Genomic DNA, 20,122 nt, shown 5'->3' on the forward strand with positions numbered 1-20,122 from the left:
ATCAAACCAAACCAAACCAAATCAACACTATTTTCTTTATTCTTCTCCCTTGCACCCAGAAAACCCTCACCCTTTTCCCTCGGCGCTATAGCACGGTGCCTCAGTGTGTCATTTGCTTATTTCTTCCTTTTTCTTATGTCGTACCTCCAACCTGTGTCCGTGGATCTTTGGGGGAAAAAACGGAGAGCTGCGAGTTGGAGTCTTGAGAACCAAACTTAGAAATTGTACAAAAAACAAAGAAGAAATAAGCCACTGTGATTCTTATGAGAATGAATCTTACAAGAGTTAATTTAATAAATTTATCGTTAAATTTATACATAATTAACACACCTGGAGACTGATCACCGCCCGTCGTGCACTCTGCTTGAAATTGGTGTCACTATCAAATCTCTGCTTTGAAGCCTTGTAGAATGCCTGATTAAGAAGAAAGAGCCAGTGGTTCATGGGACCCTTTCACCATAGCTCCATGATTCTTTTATAGAAATAAAGCATTTAGCTATTCACATGCACAGAAGTGTAGCCAATACAACTCTTCAAATTAAAACTGAAATTTTAAGGAAACAAATTAACGATATAAAGAAATTCCAGAGTATAGTACGAGGAGACTAATAAAATACAACAAAATGTAGTGAGAGTGAATCTTCCACAAGCTTCTGGTCGCTCAGATCTTATGCAGTCAGCCTGGTTATGTACAAAGACCATTTTCAGTCTCCACGTCCTTAAGTGTTATAAGTGAGAAATACAAGAATCTACAAGATGTTAGGTATTCAAATCTATTCTCTCACCTCCACATCTCCGATGGCTTGCAGCTTCTCCACTTGGAAACTTTTCAAAAAGGTACTCAATCAACATGCTAAACTGCAAAGCATTTCACACAAATTTTAGAACAAAAGAATCTTCATATATAATCATTCACTTGCATCAGAATTCAGCAAATTATTGAACATTGAAACCAATTCCATAGTTCGCTCAAAAAAAAAAAAAAAAAAAAAAAAAAAAANGTTCCATGTTCAGCCAGGAGTTGAAACCATCTGTTCTCAAAAGCTTCATAAATAAGTGAAGGGAAAAAACTTAAACAGCAATAGCTAATCCATGAGTTAATAGGATTGATCAATAGAAAAAGATACTCCACAAATAGGTGTTCATGATTAGAAAATAGATCATTTTTTTCTAAATAAGGCTATAACATCTTTAAGGCTCATAAATATATCTACCTGCGTGCCCCAGTCCCCAATATGGTTTCTCTTTAGAACCTTCACATTTGAGAATTCCAGCATACGGGCAATTGTATCTCCAATGATAGTTGATCTTAAGTGACCGACATGCATTTCTTTTGCTATGTTAGGTGAGGAGAAATCAACCACGGCTCTTTTCACCTGAAGCTTAGGAGCCCATGTTTCTATACCATTGACTAGCATCTTTTGAATGCTCTGCACCAAATTGGGTAATTTCAATTAAAAAAAACACAATTTTAGCTCAAAGAGAAGTCCTTTATGTTAATTACTTTTGCTATATATGTAATGCCGAGACACTACAACATTTATAAATCCAGCTCCAGCTATTGTGCATGAATCTATAATCTCAGATGCAGGAAGATTTTCCCTGATGGCCTAAAAACCAATACCGTTTTACAAACATTAGATGCTATAAACACTTTATTTAAGAAAAAAGTGAATAAAAACATCAGTACCTGTCCAATTGGTTGTGGACCTCTAAATTGAGTGCCCTTTCCTTAACTTTTGACCACAATCCCATGGCATTGTTGCTGTAACAACAAAAAAAGGATTCAATAGTTCACAAACACAAAAACCATAGGTCATGTAAAGTTATCTGATGCAACATACAATAGAAAACAAATCATAAAATAAGAAGTTGAGACCAACTTGCTTTTCCAATAGTTCTACACTATAACCTTATAAAAAATGCACCATACCATTGATAATCACCAAAACTCAGGTTTTGTGCATATAGCAACAGAGGGATCTATGCCCACCTCCTCAGGGACAGTCAATCTCAATGACTCTTCAAATATCTTCTCTAGTTTTTGTTCAAGACTTCCCACAGTCTCCTGGTCCTGCGCAAGTGGGCACACACCCAGAACATCAAAAAAGCTCAACCACATAACTTGTAACCAGTTTTCTAACTATCAAATTCAGTAAGTGATGTGTCTTTGATTGACTTCGGGAGTATAATATCAGTACGTGTTTTGCCTTAGATGTGAAGCATCATAGAAATGGGTTGCAACAACTCACATTTGCCATATTTGATCGGACCAGTTCCTTCACCGAGCAGCAGCAAGATTTTCTAGAAGTTTTAATAATACCTGTCTAGTTTCATGAGAACCACGAGAAATTGCAAAAAAAAAAAAACACCAGCATATTGTTACATTTGGATGAAAACATAGTAGCTGGAAACTTAATTAAAGTAGCATCAACACAATATAAATTAATAGATAGGACACCAAAGATTTGCTACTTTTGGGAATGGAAAGGCAGAAGTAGCTTCCTGATTTCAGCGGTTTTGAAAGCTTTTAAAAATTAAATAGCATCTCTTGTGTTTGCCTCTGCGTTAGGTGCTTTTGTCAGCCAGACCAAACATCCATTTTTTGTATGTTAACTTGGAATAGACTCTTCTTAAACATCAACACGACTGAAAACAAGATTATACTTGTTTTTCAAATAAATATTTTTTGTTTTCCAAATAAATAATTGTTTGATTTAAGTAAATTTACTTTTCATTGACAACATAATCCTTTTTAGAATTATTGATAACATAATCATAACTGTGTTAACAAATCAATGAATGTTTATGATTAATATTATTAAATTATATATAAATTGTAAAATTGATATTCATTTAAGGTAATAAACATAAATCATTTATATCATATTACATTTCTATTCACACTTGTAATTATATATTAGAAGAAATCACGTGGAAGCAGTTGTATTTAAAACAAAATTCATTAAGCCGGCAAAATAAGAATGACAACATTGTAAATTTTTACAATTAATGTTAAATATTTATGTTCGACTAAATTTATATCCCTGGAATTAATTTTATGTATAAAAGCAGCGAGAAAAGATAGGAAATTATGACGGAAAAAGTGAGTTAAATAGTCTTACATAACTTTTTTACAGTCACTCGCACCTCGTACCAAACGCTCTATGACTAGATTAATCAGTACATAGTCAAAAGTAAATTAATTAATTCATCAACCATTTTCTGCATTTACCTCCAGGCTGAACTAAATATTAGGATTTTGTCTTCCCATCCAAAATGGAGAGCACCAATCTCCTCTTTCACCTTGTACCTATCCGAGTACTGCTTTATGAGTTTAAGGATTTCGTCGGTCACGTTTCGACTAATAGGACACGAGGTGAAACCAGCCATACTCATCCTAGCTCTCCACTTTCCTGCAACCTCGTAACGCTCTATCCTTTCCTCTCCTTCACAGGAGACGACGTTAATGATATCACGTGCAAGACACTGTTTCTCTACGTTTATTCGATCTTGGCTTTCTCTACCAAGAGCTGCATCGAGTGATTCGAAAACAGCTGCGTAGTAACTGTATGCTTCTGAAAATCTTGGTAAGAACGGAGTAGTGTTTGTGTTGACGTCTTGCTCGACAACGGTGACAAGTTTTGGGTTCAACCCTTTAACCATTCGAAGAAGTTGGTCTCGAAGATTTATTGTTGATACACTCTCGTCTGGCATGTGGTGGAGTTGGAAAGCAAAGTTTACGATTAAAGCTTCTCCAGGCTGGCAATATAGCATTGATGGAGAGACCAGAGCGGTTTCAGCAGCAACAATATGAAACTCGAATGAGAGCTTTAGATCCTCGGCTAGTATCTCGAGTCGCTGCCCAATGATTTTTAAGCCTCCCACTGTCCGTTGAACGGATTCAGGGTCATCCACTCCAGTTAACCTCACGTGGGGACGTTTCCCAGGGACTTTAGCCAGGGATGTCAGCAGTGTGTAATACTGACTACCTTGGTTTATATCAAAATCTATGATATGAACCCTGTTTTCGTCTTTAAATGCCTCTAAAATTGCGCCATTAGCCACCATGAAACCAAATCTAAAGCATGGACACCCTTCAAAGAGGACCTGCATGGCAGAAAGTCTTTCCAGAGATGGGGCCTCTTTGCATTTCAGTGCCTTGTAAAGACCTTTACCAGAAATAGCCATTCTAGCCGCCAAAGCTTCTACCATGTAAGCTGCAATTCGTTCAGAAGGATCTCCCTGGATCGAGACCCTCTGCCGGAGCACATTAATTATGCACGATGTTTTCCCCAGATTTCCACCGTGGATGGCATCAGCACATTCAAACAGCAAGGATTTTGTACTCTGAGGAGAAACTGAGATCTCCTTACAGCAGCTTATTCCACTAAGATTAGAATCTGAAGATGAAGATTCTTTCGGTGAGTCATCAAGCATCTCATGTGGACATGTAGGGTCAGCCTGTTCAATATCGATTCCCATACTATGATCTCGATCTTCATATTTATCATCACGAAGTGCCTTCTCAAGTTCTTGTAACTTCAATCTCATCTTATCTTCATCTATAACATCAGGACTTGGACTATTCAAATATTCAGTGTCATAATTGAACTCACAAGTATTATGTCTCGCAGCAACCAAAGAGGAGACAAATGGATTATTTGTACTGGCAAGTTCTCCCGACGACGGCGAGTGGAGAAAATAATTTGGATCAAAACCATCGTTGCCATATGACTCACTGGGGTAAATCATGCCCCGATTGTCTGAGTCAAAAGACGATAAACCAGAGCTTTCATTGCCATCCTTCAGTGAGTAAAGTTCATGGCTTCCAAACAATGCAGCAGATCCGACTAAAGACATGGTTCACTTCTAACAATTTTGCCCAATGAAGTAATTACGTGTTTCCTGGTAGGATATAAACTTTGAATTATCCATATAGTAAAAGAGCAGGCTGCTGCGGGACTCCGTGTAGCAGTTATAACTTAAACTTATGAATATGGATGAAAAAACCAAACATGTAATCAGGAAGGGAAAACAAACAAACATAATATTCCCAAACAAATCCACACACTCCAAGGGTACAAGGTGGACTTAAAAAAAAATTCCGCCTTTTGACATTTTGTTCTCCCACAAAGAGTGAGTCGCCTAAAGGGACTACATTAGCGGGTGGATGGACTTGAAACTCCATCTCAAATAAAACTCAACTTCTGTTCCAAGTTCCACCACATTTCTTGAACTACTCCGGACTTAAGGACCTTTTGAAAGGATAAATTACAGATCCAAAAACTGAAACAAGCATAATGCCACACAACTTTCATGGTTGGAATTCTTTATTCGTTTCTCTACCAAAATAGCTCAATTCTGGCTTCTTAACTATACAAAATCATCATAGAAACTAAAGGTACTGGTGTTATTATATCTTGTTTTATTCAGTAGTATAATCATTGGGGACTTGTTTCGTTGTCCGCTGAATCTGAAAAATCATACTGAAGCTACCACAGAATCTTTATTCATGTCCGAATTAAAACATAAAGATATGAGAGATGTCTCCCAAAAGGTTCACCAAAATGCTTCGCATCCACCAAAAAAAGCTACAATTTTTTTTTCTGAATGAGCTATAATCTAACAATTCTTGGAGTGACAATAATTAAAATGTTCAGTCACAATCTGCACAAAAAACAACTCTCAAACATCAAGAAACATAAAAACAGGGGGTCAAGAATACATACCAGAAGATCAAAAACAGAGGAGAGGAGAAATCAAAACGAACCCAGAAATATCACAGCAAATCAACAAGAAACATAAGTACACCAAGTTCAGAATTGGGTTTGAGGAGACTAGGGTTTTGAATACCAACGAAGAGTAAATAAAGACGACCAACCTCGAGACCCTTGAAACTTAATTTCAAACAAAACATTTACAGAAATTTTAATGTGGATAATAAAAGAAGCAAGACTTGGTGGTGAGATTGCTTTTCTACCTGATTCCTTTATGATAAGATAAACATTATAGAAGTAAAAAAGCAGAGAAATTTCTAAGAAAATTAAAGTGCTGACAACTCGCCAATGCCACCCATTCCTATTCCCATTATAATATTCTCTTTTTCAATAATAAATATAAACATTATCTTTATATATCTTTTATATGCATCTCCCCTTTTTTGTTTATGTTTTTGTTTTCACCGATAAATAAATTTAATCTATTTATGAAATTGTACGTCTCGCAACATGCCAATTGACAGGGCTCGGATTTCGAACTCATTTCAATTTTATCCAATTAATAACTTCACCCAATGAATGAAATGGAATCATGCCCGACTCTTGCAGCATTTCAACTGTCATTACGTTAGAATTTGACTGCGTATACAAGAAAATTCATTAATTAGTTGATCGAATTTAGGTATATGCTCACTATTATCACTATTATTTTTTTCTTAATGAATATATTGAAACATTAATTGGCGGAACAAATATTATCGTTCTATGTGACGTTGCGCTGACGTTATTAATCACTCCTGCTTAGTAAAGTAATGATAGTAATTTATACCTACAATCTCAATAAGAAAATAGCAATTATAATTGTAATGATTTGAGCTTTGAAGACAGCGTAGAAAATTGGGTACTGCCCCCAAACTTTGATGAAATTCAATCCCAATAACACCTTTTTTTTTCTGCGCGTTATCGTTTTTTTTTTTCAAAAAGCGTGTCTTTTTACTAAAATAACAATTAAACCCCACACCCCAATTTTAAATTGGGGCAAAAACTCGTGTGAGACAGTCTCACAGGTCGTATTTTTGAGACGGATCTCTTATTTGGGTTATCCATGAAAAAGTATTANCTTTAAATTAACAATTGCAAACATTTTATCATATATGATATATCGACTCAATTTGAGTCAACAATTGAGAAGCGCCTAATCAACTAGGGGTCATGAATTACCGCGTTTTGCGTTATTCAGTGGAGGGTACAACACTCCATAATATCAAATAAAAAATTGGAAAGCAGAAAATACGTAGTTTCATATTATTTACATAAAATATAATGAATTTTAAAATTTTTAATTATTTAATGAACTTGAAATTGATACTTCAATATTTAGCTATACTTGCACGTAAACTCATAGCTATACTTTCACGTAAACATACGTTTTCGAGCTTTTTTAAAAAGTAGGAAGAAAGAAACAAAAACCAAAAATCAAAGTTCATGCATGATGCCCCAGTTTGTATAGTGTGTGAAACGAATCTTTTCATGGGATTTTGAATTTTACCGCTTTAGATAACATAAATTAGAGTCTTAATCACGGAATTAAATATAATGGCTTAAGTCATGAATCGCATTGCTTTCTTGTGTAAACAAGTCTGCCGTGTGGAAGTTTTTGGCGGTTTATGTATCCTCCAGGAACATCATCAAACATTCAACTAGAAACAATTACCAAGTCAACATGACGATATTTTCTTTGAATCATCGTTATTACATATAAAATGGGGTTTATTTATTTATTTGGTTATATTATTATATTAAGACATGACATGTTGGCATGTCACCACTTACAAAAATAATGTTCTGGATAAGAACAAACATTGATATTTATTTAATTTAAAAATTATTAGGGTTCTACAAGACACGACTTGTCGTATTCTCATTAGTTATGAACATTATATTTCATATTCAACGTCATGATGATAGCTTTGTCTCCCAGCTGTTAAAATGGTTATTTGGATATGATCGCTATAATTTAATTACGTAACAACACATTTTTATCATGTATTAATTGTCTTTTAGATCAGAACCAACATCTTTGTACCGCTTCTGATGTTAACATTTTGAATTTTTTTTTTTTAAAAAAATGATTGAAGATTAATACACTCTAAAACTTGTTCTTACAATGAACTAGAATATAGTCTTTAACAGAATTGTCGTGTTGGTTTTTGTGCGACGTTCGTATATTTATCAAAATATATTGATTTCATTTTGTTGTAGGTTTTAACGTAACCCGTATCTTTCTAACTAATTTCTTGTTTTATTCAATCAATTTTTTACTCGAAATAATCCAGGATTTTGCTTTTGAGTGACTTGGTCATGCTCAGTCTTTTCTGAACACAGTTTTTTCCAGAAAAAATTAGACGACGAACGTCGTTTGAAATGGGCTAGCGTCGGCATAACAACTTGGACATATCTATTTTAGAAGCCTGGCCTTAGCAGGTAGCCCATCTGAAATCAAGTGTCCAGAGATCCCAAAAGTACTTAAGGTCCAACCCAGTATTATGATTTCGGGTCGAANAATTACTTCAATTTTACAAATTTATTTATAATTTAATAATATTAATCATAAATATTTTGCAGAATTATTGGGTGGGTGAAGACAATATAGATCTAAATATGAAGCGAGATAAAGCATTATACGAAAATGACCTTTTACCAATTTTTATGCCGATTGAACATGTAAGGCGTGGCTTGATAGTTTCTCTGTTAATGTGAGTTTTATTCTTTTTTCCAAATGTAAATGAAGGAGAAAGTTGTAATTTTTCTGTTAACGGGTACATCACCGATTCACTACGATAGAGAAAGATGCTTACTCGCCATTTTATCACGGGTCCCTTGTTAAACTGGGCCAATGCTAAAAAAGAGCCGACCATGGGATTTTTTTCTTTTCCTTAAACGCAATAAAAAGTGGCAAAGGGTGGTTTTGTTGTTTAGGTGAGCTGTAAAAGAATGATATCATATTTTAACTAATAAATATATCTCTGTTGAGTATATAGTCGATGGTAGGAAAATGATAAGAATGATGTCTAAAAAATGTAAGACAACACTAGCAAGTAGACACACATCTCCTTTGACTCATGAGTCTAACAACCCAACCCATTAACGCATAATTAGGTGCGTTCTGCACTGTCAACTATAATTTTCGTCCTAGTTGTATATATATAATGGTAGGCTAGATGTTACTATATTAACCCATTCGATTTCTACAAATATTAAAGCATATCTATACAGCATAATTAACAAATAAATAAATATATACCCAACCTAGTAAGAACATCAAACGACTTTGATTTTATATTATAGTTAATTATGTGTAAAATAAACTTATATTATATTCACAATTAATTTCTGAAATCTTGATTACTTATGTAAATAGATCTGTATAAAATAAAATAAAATAAAATAAAATAAAATAACACGTGAGTTCAGGGTGGACTATATTCTCATTTTCCAAGTATGTACACTTTTCAATGTCTTTGAATCTTCCACCTTCCATGCATTATAATACTTAAGCTTATTGCTAACTTAAAATTAATAACTATAACCTATTCGGCAAATTTTATAAATTGATTTTTTTTTATGCTTTAAAACAAGTTAGCTACACTGTCACGATATTAATTTGCATACTTCACCTTAATTAATTGAGAATTAGAGGCAATTTGTTGACTGAAAATGAGTGGCAATCTCTCGGTATAATGGAATCAAACAGTAATTGAGTAAGATTAGTTATAAAAGGAAATAATAAATTAGGGGTTGGTATTAACTAAATTTCTTCAAGAAATCTCTAATCTACATTTATTTACGTAATATTCAGGATTACTTCATTTGCGATTTTGTTTTTTAGTAATCTCTGGTGTGGATATTGTTAAACTTTTTATCGTATAATGTAGCTTTCTTTGAAAGTACAGGTTATTTCTGTCTCTGTTTTATCTTCTTCTTTTTTTTTTTTGAAAAAAATTAAATATATAAAGAGAAAAGAGGTAAAGAGAGTGCTGTTTGGAAGCATTCATTTTTGAATAAATTAGTAATAAAAAACCAAAAAATAGAAGCATTTACAAATGATCTTATTTTATATATGTATGGAGATTGAAAAAATTAATTAAAAAAATTGTGTAGTTTTTGGCAATCTAATTTAGGATTAATTAAGAGTCATTAACAAACTTACTTATAAAATAAACAATCAACAAAAGATTAAACAAAAAATAGATCGAGTGCATTTATAAAATAATATAGTGTAAATATCATTCTCCTTATAATTTTATATATGTTAATTTAATATTTATTAGTGTACAAAGTCACCGCGGTAATTTTAGATATATTGTAAATTGTTTTTATCTATAAATGAGAATATAAAAAACTTATTAATGCTCTTCTTAGTTCTTAATCATTTCAAGCTTAAAATTAACTGTTGACTATTTTTTAACAAATACGTAGTTATGTTTATTATCAAAAATATTTAAAGCAACGAACGACGAAGCAAAATATATTTTGTTATTTAAAAGTTCATTTTATTTTGTTTGGGAATCCGCGGGGTATCCATTTGTGATTATAAATCTATTTGTTTGAAATTGGATAATAATGAAAGTTTTTTTAAAAAAATCTAAAATATGGTATACAGTGATAGAATATTTCCATGCAGATGACAAAGTCAAATACAAACGTTACGACCAAGTTAATTTTTTTTTACAAAATGGTTTCTTAACAGACTGATTAATGCTTATTTCACGAAATGAATTACTTCTGATTTGTCAAAAATAGTTTATCAATTAACGTCACCAATTATAAAAGCATACATCTCCAATGGTGGGTATAAAATCGATATCTATATATTAATTAATGTGTGGTGATATGTCTTTACATCATATATAATTTTTAATCAAGTTATTAAGATCTTCCATCTCACTATAATTTGTTCCAAAAATATTCTCACGCCTAGGTAAGTTACACGTGTATACATATATATCTAAATGTGTGTGCGCACATTTATGATTATATATATATATATATCACCTTACTAGAATTATCAACACATCAACAAACGATGATAAACCCTAAGCAAACAAACTTTGACTAGAGTGAACTTAGATCCAATCGTTCACAAAATATTTATTAATTTATTTTTAAACCCGCAGCCATCGGTTTCAGTGGCAAGAAGCTAGCTTATAGTTCATCCTAATCAAGCAGGATACGGATACGGATTCGGATTCGGATTCGAGATATATACATAAACCAAATAATTTAAAGAAAACACAATATATTTATAGTAGATTTCGGCCCCAAGAGATAAACTGTGCTAAATATAATTAAATTGTTCTACTTTAAAGAATAAATTCATTATATGTGTAAGCCTAATCTGTCTTGCTAAAATACAGAGATACGACAGATCAAANGTTTATACGTGTATATATAAGGATTTATTGATGAAAAAAATTGCTTACACAAACTTATAATTGAAGAAGAAATCCTCTGATCATTTGATTAATTTGCTGCAGTATTCTCCTATCCTGGAGCAATGATCTCTCAATTGTGCAAGGGCAGCATTAGCTTCAAATAATTTTCTTCATGTATATATATATATATATATATATATAGTTTATCTTCTCGTCCCTCTTTCTGAATTCAAGGTGAATCCCAGTATTTACTTTGAATTTTAATTTGGAATACAAATATTTATCATTATTTTTTGTCGTTTTAATCGCTTTTTTTATTTGTCTACCCTGATTACTTGATTTCTGAATTTTGACATTCTTTTTCATGTGTTCTATGATTAATACATGCATTTTTCTTTATTAAAATCAATACTAGATCGTAGAAATATAATGAATGCATTAGAAAATTACATCAAATATGACCATAAAATACACCAGACAAAGAAATTAAGGATATCAACGTTTACCCGAAGCAACAACCTTCAATTACCATTGGTACGTGGGCGAATAGAGAAAGAACAAGGGTGTATTTCTTTCCTCTCTTATTTTTGGGACAAAGAAGGGTGTATTTCTACATATGCGAAAAAGGGTGCGACTTTTAGTATAGTATTTATGCTGATCAAATTTACAAGTGTAATAATTTTCAAAAATACAATTTTTTTTTCTTTTTTACTCTAACTTAAGTTTAAAACTAATTATAAAAGTATGTATATATATGATGAAGTCTCAAAATTAGTTTTAAGAGATGTTTTCTTCCCTTTTTTAAATTATGTTATGTAGAGGTAATTAAATGATACAGTAAGATGAGAATGATATATGACTTACAATTCATTACAACAATTATACATACATATATANACATATTCACCACACCTGATCATCTAATTATTCTAAACTTCTTTCTTCCTAACATTTGATAAACTTACAGATCATAGCTTTATATCCATGGAAGAAACCAATTATTGTGGGGATTCAAGTGGTGATACAAGGAGTAATACCTGTCCAGCGCCTCGAGGGCACTGGAGACCTGCAGAAGACGATAAACTACGACAACTGGTTCATCAGTACGGACCTCAAAACTGGAATTCCATAGCAGAAAAACTTCGAGGAAGATCAGGTATATACACTTACGCAGTTACGCGCGTGCACACACAAAAAAATTTGGGTACGCCGGTGAATAGAGAGAAACCCTTTTAACTTGATCAGTTTCTTTGGTTACCCCATACCTAGAATTATAAAAGTTGAAAGGGTGATATTTTTCCATGAAAAATACTTTCGACTCTCAAATTTTAAGCTTTTATTTAATTTTTTTTATTACAAGTAAGATTTTATGTTGAAGTAAACCTAGCATAAATTAATAAAGACAACATTTTAGCTAATGATGTTTGTGGATGTGGAAGTCGTAACTGTTGATTGTAACAAGAGGAGGATACATAGATACACTGGAGTTTAATCATGCTATCACCATCAATTATCGATTATTTTGTACAGTATACATTTACCTATAACTTATATTGTAACCCTAAAAAACTTTAATTTGCTCGTGTAGTCACTACGCATTATCTTCTACCAAGTTATTTGGCGCGTAGATATATTCTGTCAAATATTGGAATTAAAGATTCAAATTTTATCTATAGACTTTTGAATTATATTTGGTTTGATAATTTTTGCACCTTAAATGTAAGATTATGATCAAACGCAGGGAAGAGTTGCAGATTAAGATGGTTTAATCAACTAGACCCGCGAATCAACAGACGGCCGTTTTCGGAAGAAGAAGAAGAAAGGCTACTTGGAGCGCACAGATTGCATGGCAACAAATGGGCACTTATATCAAGACTTTTCCCGGGTAGAACCGATAATGCTGTAAAGAATCATTGGCATGTTATCATGGCTAGAAAGCAAAGAGAGAATTCAAAGATTTGTGAAAAAAGAAGCTTTCAAGATGAACATGATGCAGCTATCAGAGACTCCAAGTCCTGCTCTAAATATCTCTATGATTTTCGAAGGAGAAATTCAAGGCTCCAAAATGAACATGGCTCAAGGATCAGCTTCGAAAATGGTGGAACTTTTGAATTGCATGGCCGAAAAACAGATAAGATCTTCTCCGCTTCATCGTCTGGTTCGTCCGCGAAGCTGGCTAATAATTTATCTTCTGCTAAAACTCTTGATTTGTGTGGAAGAAAAGGTGTGCCACATATTTGTACCTCCAATATCTCGATCAATCATCGAATGAATTTTTTCGTATTTGACGGCCAGAGGGATCTAAGAGCGTTTGATACCCTAAATAAGAAATCGGCCATTCCAAGTTCCTTAACTTATCTAGAATCTGGAAAAATAGATAGAGGGCGTATTGATATCCGAGACAACATTAACCATTTTGGTGAAACGAGAACGAGTATTAAGCAGCAAGTTGAAGAACTAAACCCCATTCAAAAGAAGGAAGTTCCCTTCATAGACTTTCTTGGCGTGGGGATCCCTTCTTGATCATAACATAGCTCAGTTAATAGAGAATATATGAATACATGCTGCTAGTCTCTAATTTGTAGTTAATGTAAAAGGCTTTGTTTTCTTAGGTAATTATAGATAGATTAATATTCTATAGTAGAATGTATTTTTAATACTTCTTCCGGAGCTTAGTATTGCGTGAAATTAAGACATTATAATACAAACATGTGGATTTTGTATTTTGATAAGCTTTCTGAAGCTTTTCTTCTGTTTCACCAACTGCATGCTGCCTGCATATTTCAATTTCTGTATCTGATTCTGTTAATTTGTGAATATGATACAAACAATAGTCATTTTGAACTATTCCGAAGTTTGAAAAAAATGGAAAATTGCAATATTGTTTCTTGATGTATGTTTGTTTTTTTACGATTTTAGTTATCTATGTTGTTAAATTTTAATCTTAATTCCGCAACTTACAATTTTTTTTCAATTTAATCATTTTTCCGCAAAACGGTTGATGTTTCATCGTATATATCAATGTCATGTGATCAGCGCTGCATTTGCCCCACCTTAGCATCATGCCGGAATAGAAGACTAAAAATGAAATTTAATATAGACGATAAAAATCGTAAAAAGACAAATATACATTATCAAAATTGTAATTTTCTCCAAAAAATGTATATTATGTTGGTGTCATCATCATGTAATTATAAATGAAAGTTACATAAAAGTTCGTAAAGAAAAAATATTTTTTAGTTTTAAATAATGACATTAACAAATCAATTCTTCTTTTATCAAAATCAAAACCTATAAGGGAGTGTTTGCAACTATTAAATAAAATTGATTATTCACTTTTCACTTAAAAAATTTATTAATTTTTGGTGTTTTTCTTAACCCATATTTTTCTTATGTTCGATTTAATTAAAATACCAAAGCTAGTAAATGCAAAATTATTGTTGACACACATACCCCAAATATTTTTATCTAATTCAAAATTATTATTTACATTCATTCAAATAAATGTAAATATACATGTTCTCTAATTACAATATTTTTGTTATTTTATTACAAAACTAGCATGATAATCACTTATATATCAAACATGTACTTTAAAAGAATTTAAGTTTTTATTTTCATTTCAAATTAAACTCTTTTTAATTTTTTTTATTTTTTCATAATCTATAAATATAATAATTTTTAAAAAGCATATTGTTAAAAGTATCTTATGATTTATGAACAACTTCTCGAATTTCGAGTTTGAAATGAGGTATTTTGTTGCGACTGAATTGGTTAAAAAATCTAAACAATCATTTGTGGGCCTGATCCAGATTGACAAGCTTTTTATGGATTCACAAGAAAAGCCCACAGTAAAGAATATTTGTATACAATCCAAAATGCCCAGCACATATTGGGCTTGGTTTGTTCTCCGTAAAACCCCTTAAACCATACAAATTCTCCGACTGTCGGTGGCTTCACCAGAAAAACGTACGCCGCAGCACCGCCGTGATCCCATGGCGAAAATTCTAGCGGCCTCAAAATCAGAGTTCAAGAAGAAGCAAAAGCATTCGAAGAAATCTAAATCCGGAGGGTCTACAATGGTAAGGGATACAGGGTTCCGACACCTATCAAGCGCAAAACCATACCTTTTATTCAATCTGGATGCAACGTTGTGGCCATGGCCCGCACTGGTTCCGGGGAAACGGCGGCTTTCTTGATCCCTATGCTCCAAAAGCTCCAGCACCACGTTCCGCAGGCGGGAGTACTTGGCTCTCCAAACTTTTAAGTTTATTAAAGAACTCGGTCGCTTTACAGGTGAATGCTTTATCCTCAGGCGTGTCGAATCACATTTGTTAGCACAATGGTCAAAGAGGACCTACTGTGTTAGCTTTTGTGGCTAGCCTGCAATTCCTGAGGTCTGTCTTATTTTCTTAATCCCTTTGAAGTGTAATGATTTTTTAAGGTAATATGTCTGTTGCTGAATATCTTCATTTAAGTTCCTGAGAACATCACCCCTGCATGATAGATATCCCATGCGATAACGTTGATCAGTGATTTTAACCACGTTGATTATGACAGACTCGAAACTTTTTACATTAATTGTATGCGTCGGAAGCAATTTGATTATGGACAACCCTCTTGAATTTAAGATGATTGATCCCCCAGCTTCTATCTGCCAAAAATATACAATGCATTAAGATGTATTTGCAATTAACCATTTTACGTAAAGCAAACTTTCTACAATATATGCAAATTATATTTGTTGTCACATGCATTGATAATGAATATAAAGTTTCAGATTTTTTATTTTCCTTTTGTCTAAGGCTCTTTGTCTTGGTTATCTTAACCGGTATTGTGTTTCTATTTTTCTTGCAGATAAAAACAGAAAGTGGTGCAAAAATGAAAGCAGATAAAACTGGGATATACAAGAGGTGGAAAGAACAGTTTACATAACAAAGTATCGATTAAAAGAACAAATGATGGCTCTGTTGAAGGAGCTTCTACTTCAGCAGGTAAATTTCGATGTTGTGTACATGTAACTTATATCCAGAAAATAAAAATTTAAACGATACGATCCCATATAAATAGGATATGATCCCTCTGACATATTGACTTCTTAGTGAATTCTAGTCGAGGGTACGGGTAAGCCAATCATTAACAATTAATGTTAAGGTTAAAACTATTAGAATTGAAAGAATTTTTATTGCCTAAATTTAATTGGATGTGCAAATATGTATAATCTTCAGTTGTATGTTTTGTCCAAATATGTGGTCTTCTAGTTTTTTTAAGTCCAGATATTTAACATTTTCGATGCTGTGTATTCAATCACATTCATCTAATGTTGATACATTTTTCTTTCACCGCCTCCGTATTATTGGAGCATGCGATTACCTCCCCCATCATCTCCTTATTTCACCATTTCAGTTTTGAATGTTCTGGAACGTACGTTGTCCTTATTTCTTGGAGTTTACTGTAATTTTCATTGGAAGGTAATTCTTGTTTCCTAGGGGACTATCGAAGGTTCCAAGGTAGAAATAATCTGAAGTCCGTACCAAATGCTTATATTCCTTCAGAAATAAAAAAATATTGAGCAAGTTGGGAAGGAAAGGCAAAGAAAGTGGGCGCTTAAACATTTGCGCTCTTTCTCCTCTTGTATTTGGTCCGGTAAAGTGGCTTTTAGATTTGGCATTGTTTTTGTAGCCGTCTTCTGGGTTATGATAAACGAACAATCTAGGGCAACCTGAGTAATTTGCTTGAAATAAAGCACCCCCTTCCCCTGTTTTGTATCACAGAGGCTACAGTAAAAAGTTCAATGTATATTTTAATTATGGGATCGTAAAACATAGTATTTACGTGTTCCTACTTGTATTTAACCATTCTTTCCACGCATGCTGGAAATCCTTAATACACCCACATTTCACTTCGAAGAATTCAAAAAAAGTATCAAACATAAAGGAGAAGGTTCCAAATATAAACACAATAAACAGCATTTACACACCGCTCCGTCTGCAAAACGGTAAAAATACAACCAAATGTTCTAAAATGTACTCAAACTACCATATATACACAAGATTCAATTCTTTCAGCCAAAGGAAATAAGATTTTCCTTAAAAAAACCTTCGGTGAGCTAGATGAGCCATTCAGGTGTGGTACGGTGAGCTTGAACAGCACATGCACAATGTACCGAAGTTAGGCTCAGGCACCCACTGATTATAAGGGAGTGGCGACCGGAACATGTATGAAGAGCTGGAAATGAGTCACAGAGTGCCTGCACTGCAGGAGGAGTAAGGGCAGTGCATTGGCTGATGTTCAGGTTCGTAAGGCCTTCCTCCTCGTATCTGTTCTTCTTAACGGATGCCCACATCTCATGCTTGTTTTTCACTCGGCTATGTGCCAGTGAATACATGGCTCTGTCAGTGATATTCTTGCAGAAGTATAAACCGAGGGATCGCAGATGACGGCAGTTGTTTGCCAAGGCAATAACACTCTCATCTGTGCGATTTGCACCATCGAATATAAGCAAGTACAGAAATGAATTGCACCATTTACCCCACTATTTTGCAACTATAGAGAACAAACTATAAAAAAGGATATACCTGTTATAAGAACACATCCACACAAGTCAAGAGCTTGGAGATCAGGGCAACTATAGGCTAAACTCTTAACCCCTTCATCACCAACTCGGTCACACCATCCTAGGTTTATCGACTGCAATTGATCACAATTGTATCCGATGACCTGCAAAACATAGTCCAAGTAAAAAATCTCACGAACCGTCTTAAATGTTATGATCTTAAAACATAGACCAGGCCACAAGATTCATACCTTCAATGCCCTATCCGAGGCAGCCTTGACGCATCCACAAAGATTCAAGATTTTCAATTTTCGGCAAAATCCGGACAAATATGCCACAGCAGTATCGCTGAAAGCCGAACAGCCACTTATGTTCAGCTTCACGAGATTAGGGCAGCCACGTGCTAAGGCATACAAGGAACGATCAGTAAGCCTGAAACTCTTACTCAGATCCAACTCTTGGAGGTCACTACAATAACTTGCGATTGTTTCAACAGCAACGTCTTGAAGTTGAGGCGAGTCTTGTCGCAGAATAAGGACCTGAAGGTTTGTTAATTTCGGAACCAGTGATAGCACCAGATTATTCATGTTCTTCTTGCACCTAAGGCAAAACAAATCAAGTAAAGAGGTCATTGTTATTTGAGTCAAAGCTACCACAATTTGCATATTATTACTCCCTAAACAATGGGGCTATGAAAAACTAACCCTTCCTTTCAATTATCATAGACAAAACAATTCAACCAACGCCACACTTAAACAACACTGTGTCCGCACAACTTCGAATAACATTTCCTAAATGAAAATTATACTAAGAATAATAATTTGCTAAACCCGTGTTAATCCCCCGGAGGCATACATAAGCACGGCTGCAGAACAGGCGGTAGGTTCTCGCCACACTTTATAAACCTCACCTATTCAATAATCACAATGACAAACAAGCACGATTAAAGAACCAAATTGGACCAAGCTTCAAAAGTTGGACTGCTCTGCTCTCATATCACTTGAAAAAGAGCATTGCCAACCAAAACAAACTAAAAGACCGGGGAAAAAAAAATCATTCTCGCCAACCGGCCATCATTGAGATTCTAGAAACTCAAATCATCCAAGCTTCAAATAGCCTGCAATTCTTTCCTAGTAACTAATGACGAATTGACGATTAAATTCCTGTGTCGAGAAAACTCATTTAATTCATGGTGCTACCAACTTAAAATAGCCAGGTCACACCAGAAAAGAAATATTAGCAGTGCTGTGATATAAAATAAACAAAGAAAGACAGCTACAAGAAGTTTACAAAAATTGACTAAGATAAACAACGATCAACAAAAAACCAATGAAATCCAATATTCAATGCTAGTATGCTACAAAAAATTGTTGACAAAATGTTGATTAACATAAAACTGAATCAGCGCACACACACACACAAAAAAAAAAGTATACCAAGAGAGGGAGAGATGAGTGAGCCCCCAAGAAATGGCATCCCTCCATCCATGACAAACACCAGATGCCACAATCACCGTGGGATCATCCACCAAAGAAAGAATCCTCAACAAAAGCTCCACTGGAATATTTTTCCACTCACTTGTCTTCGCTCCTCCGCAAAGGCCTCCCCCCACTTGACAAACAATATTTTCGTTTTCGTTCACACCCACCACATCACCAAAACCCACCAGCTTCTCAAAATTCAAGCCCGGACCCTCTCCTGTTTCTCTCATTTCTTAATCTCCCGTGTCAACTTACACACAAAAATCATAAAAAGGAACTAAAGCCAAAAAAGCTGATGCCAGTATGCCCCTTCCTGTCAAATAAATAGAAAAATACATAAACCTAGATTGATCAAGAAATAATAAAAACAGCTACCAGGTGTCTTCAACCCAATACCTATAACAGAAGTATTAGCAATAACCAAAGGCTAGGAGATACATACTTGTCCGAGTTTCAACCACCAAAGGGGCTAAGAAATTTCAGTTTTTTTTCAAAAATCAACATAAAAGAACTAATCTTTTCTGTCTTTCTTTTTTTAACAAAACAAAATATTTTTTTGGGATATACTTTAGAGAATTATTGATCAGAGAAATAACCCAAAAGAAATTACCAGAGTTTGATTGTACAAGATAAACAGAGGTTTGTGTACCTACTAGTTAAAAAAATAAGTCAACACCTCTGTTTAACCTACAGCTTGCCGATGAAGCTCTGTGTTGTTTTAGAGACACAGAAAGGCATTGGGCCACGGGGGCCATAAAAACCACGTGTCCAATTAATATGGAAGATGTGTCCAAAGATTAATTAGTTAAATAATTTTCTTTGACACGATTAATGTATTCTTTCGAGATTATTATTAAATATTGTAATTTTTAAAAACTTTACAAATTTATAACAAAACTCAAATCCCGTTATATTATATGTTTGTAATCT

The 20,122-nt window shown here is 33.9% G+C and overlaps 4 protein-coding genes and 1 long non-coding RNA gene across 5 annotated transcripts; 2 read left to right on the forward strand and 3 right to left on the reverse strand.

Annotated features, from left to right (window-relative positions):
• Positions 1 to 421: 421 nt before the first annotated feature.
• LOC140971607 (arginine--tRNA ligase, cytoplasmic-like) lies at positions 422 to 2,554 on the reverse strand. Its single transcript, XM_073433951.1, has 6 exons — positions 2,253 to 2,554; positions 1,934 to 2,074; positions 1,691 to 1,765; positions 1,215 to 1,430; positions 786 to 858; positions 422 to 681 (listed from the first exon to the last, which is right to left on the reverse strand). Exons 4-6 carry the CDS (start codon positions 1,416 to 1,418, stop codon positions 677 to 679), a joined length of 282 nt encoding a protein of 93 aa, XP_073290052.1. The 5' UTR covers positions 1,419 to 1,430; positions 1,691 to 1,765; positions 1,934 to 2,074; positions 2,253 to 2,554; the 3' UTR covers positions 422 to 676.
• A 538-nt stretch (positions 2,555 to 3,092) lies between these two features.
• Positions 3,093 to 4,863, reverse strand: LOC140971606 (scarecrow-like protein 1). Its single transcript, XM_073433950.1, has one exon. It carries the CDS (start codon positions 4,861 to 4,863, stop codon positions 3,232 to 3,234), a length of 1,632 nt encoding a protein of 543 aa, XP_073290051.1. The 3' UTR covers positions 3,093 to 3,231.
• A 7,195-nt stretch (positions 4,864 to 12,058) lies between these two features.
• On the forward strand, positions 12,059 to 13,909 carry LOC140961700 (uncharacterized). Its single transcript, XM_073420364.1, has 2 exons — positions 12,059 to 12,311; positions 12,897 to 13,909. The coding sequence occupies exons 1-2, from the start codon at positions 12,140 to 12,142 to the stop codon at positions 13,676 to 13,678; spliced, it is 954 nt and encodes a 317-aa protein (XP_073276465.1). The 5' UTR covers positions 12,059 to 12,139; the 3' UTR covers positions 13,679 to 13,909.
• Positions 13,910 to 15,415: 1,506 nt separating this feature from the next.
• Positions 15,416 to 16,974, forward strand: LOC140971609 (uncharacterized). The gene is made up of 3 exons (XR_012174345.1): positions 15,416 to 15,552; positions 16,013 to 16,164; positions 16,658 to 16,974. It is a non-coding gene; the product is annotated as an uncharacterized lncRNA (long non-coding RNA).
• Positions 16,975 to 17,087: 113 nt separating this feature from the next.
• On the reverse strand, positions 17,088 to 19,862 carry LOC140971608 (F-box protein SKP2B-like). The gene is made up of 4 exons (XM_073433953.1): positions 19,148 to 19,862; positions 17,963 to 18,311; positions 17,734 to 17,875; positions 17,088 to 17,629 (listed from the first exon to the last, which is right to left on the reverse strand). The coding sequence occupies exons 1-4, from the start codon at positions 19,420 to 19,422 to the stop codon at positions 17,265 to 17,267; spliced, it is 1,131 nt and encodes a 376-aa protein (XP_073290054.1). The 5' UTR covers positions 19,423 to 19,862; the 3' UTR covers positions 17,088 to 17,264.
• Between the last annotated feature and the right edge of the window lie 260 nt (positions 19,863 to 20,122).

Source organism: Primulina huaijiensis, chromosome 2 (genome assembly GCF_012295235.1).
Source record: "Primulina huaijiensis isolate GDHJ02 chromosome 2, ASM1229523v2, whole genome shotgun sequence".
In the NCBI taxonomy this organism is placed as follows: Eukaryota; Viridiplantae; Streptophyta; class Magnoliopsida; order Lamiales; family Gesneriaceae; genus Primulina; species Primulina huaijiensis.

Coding starts and splice junctions, on each gene's coding strand:
- LOC140961700 (XM_073420364.1), top strand. CDS start 12,140: ATGGAAGAAACCAATTATTGTGGGGATTCAAGTGGTGATACAAGGAGT. Junction 12,312..12,896: donor AAAACTTCGAGGAAGATCAG/GTATATACACTT, acceptor GATCAAACGCAG/GGAAGAGTTGCAGATTAAGA.
- LOC140971606 (XM_073433950.1), bottom strand. CDS start 4,863: ATGTCTTTAGTCGGATCTGCTGCATTGTTTGGAAGCCATGAACTTTAC.
- LOC140971608 (XM_073433953.1), bottom strand. CDS start 19,422: ATGAGAGAAACAGGAGAGGGTCCGGGCTTGAATTTTGAGAAGCTGGTG. Junction 18,312..19,147: donor ACTCATCTCTCCCTCTCTTG/GTATACTTTTTT, acceptor GTTTTGCCTTAG/GTGCAAGAAGAACATGAATA. Junction 17,876..17,962: donor CCTCGGATAGGGCATTGAAG/GTATGAATCTTG, acceptor TATGTTTTGCAG/GTCATCGGATACAATTGTGA.
- LOC140971607 (XM_073433951.1), bottom strand. CDS start 1,418: ATGCTAGTCAATGGTATAGAAACATGGGCTCCTAAGCTTCAGGTGAAA. Junction 859..1,214: donor TTGGGGACTGGGGCACGCAG/GTAGATATATTT, acceptor AATGCTTTGCAG/TTTAGCATGTTGATTGAGTA.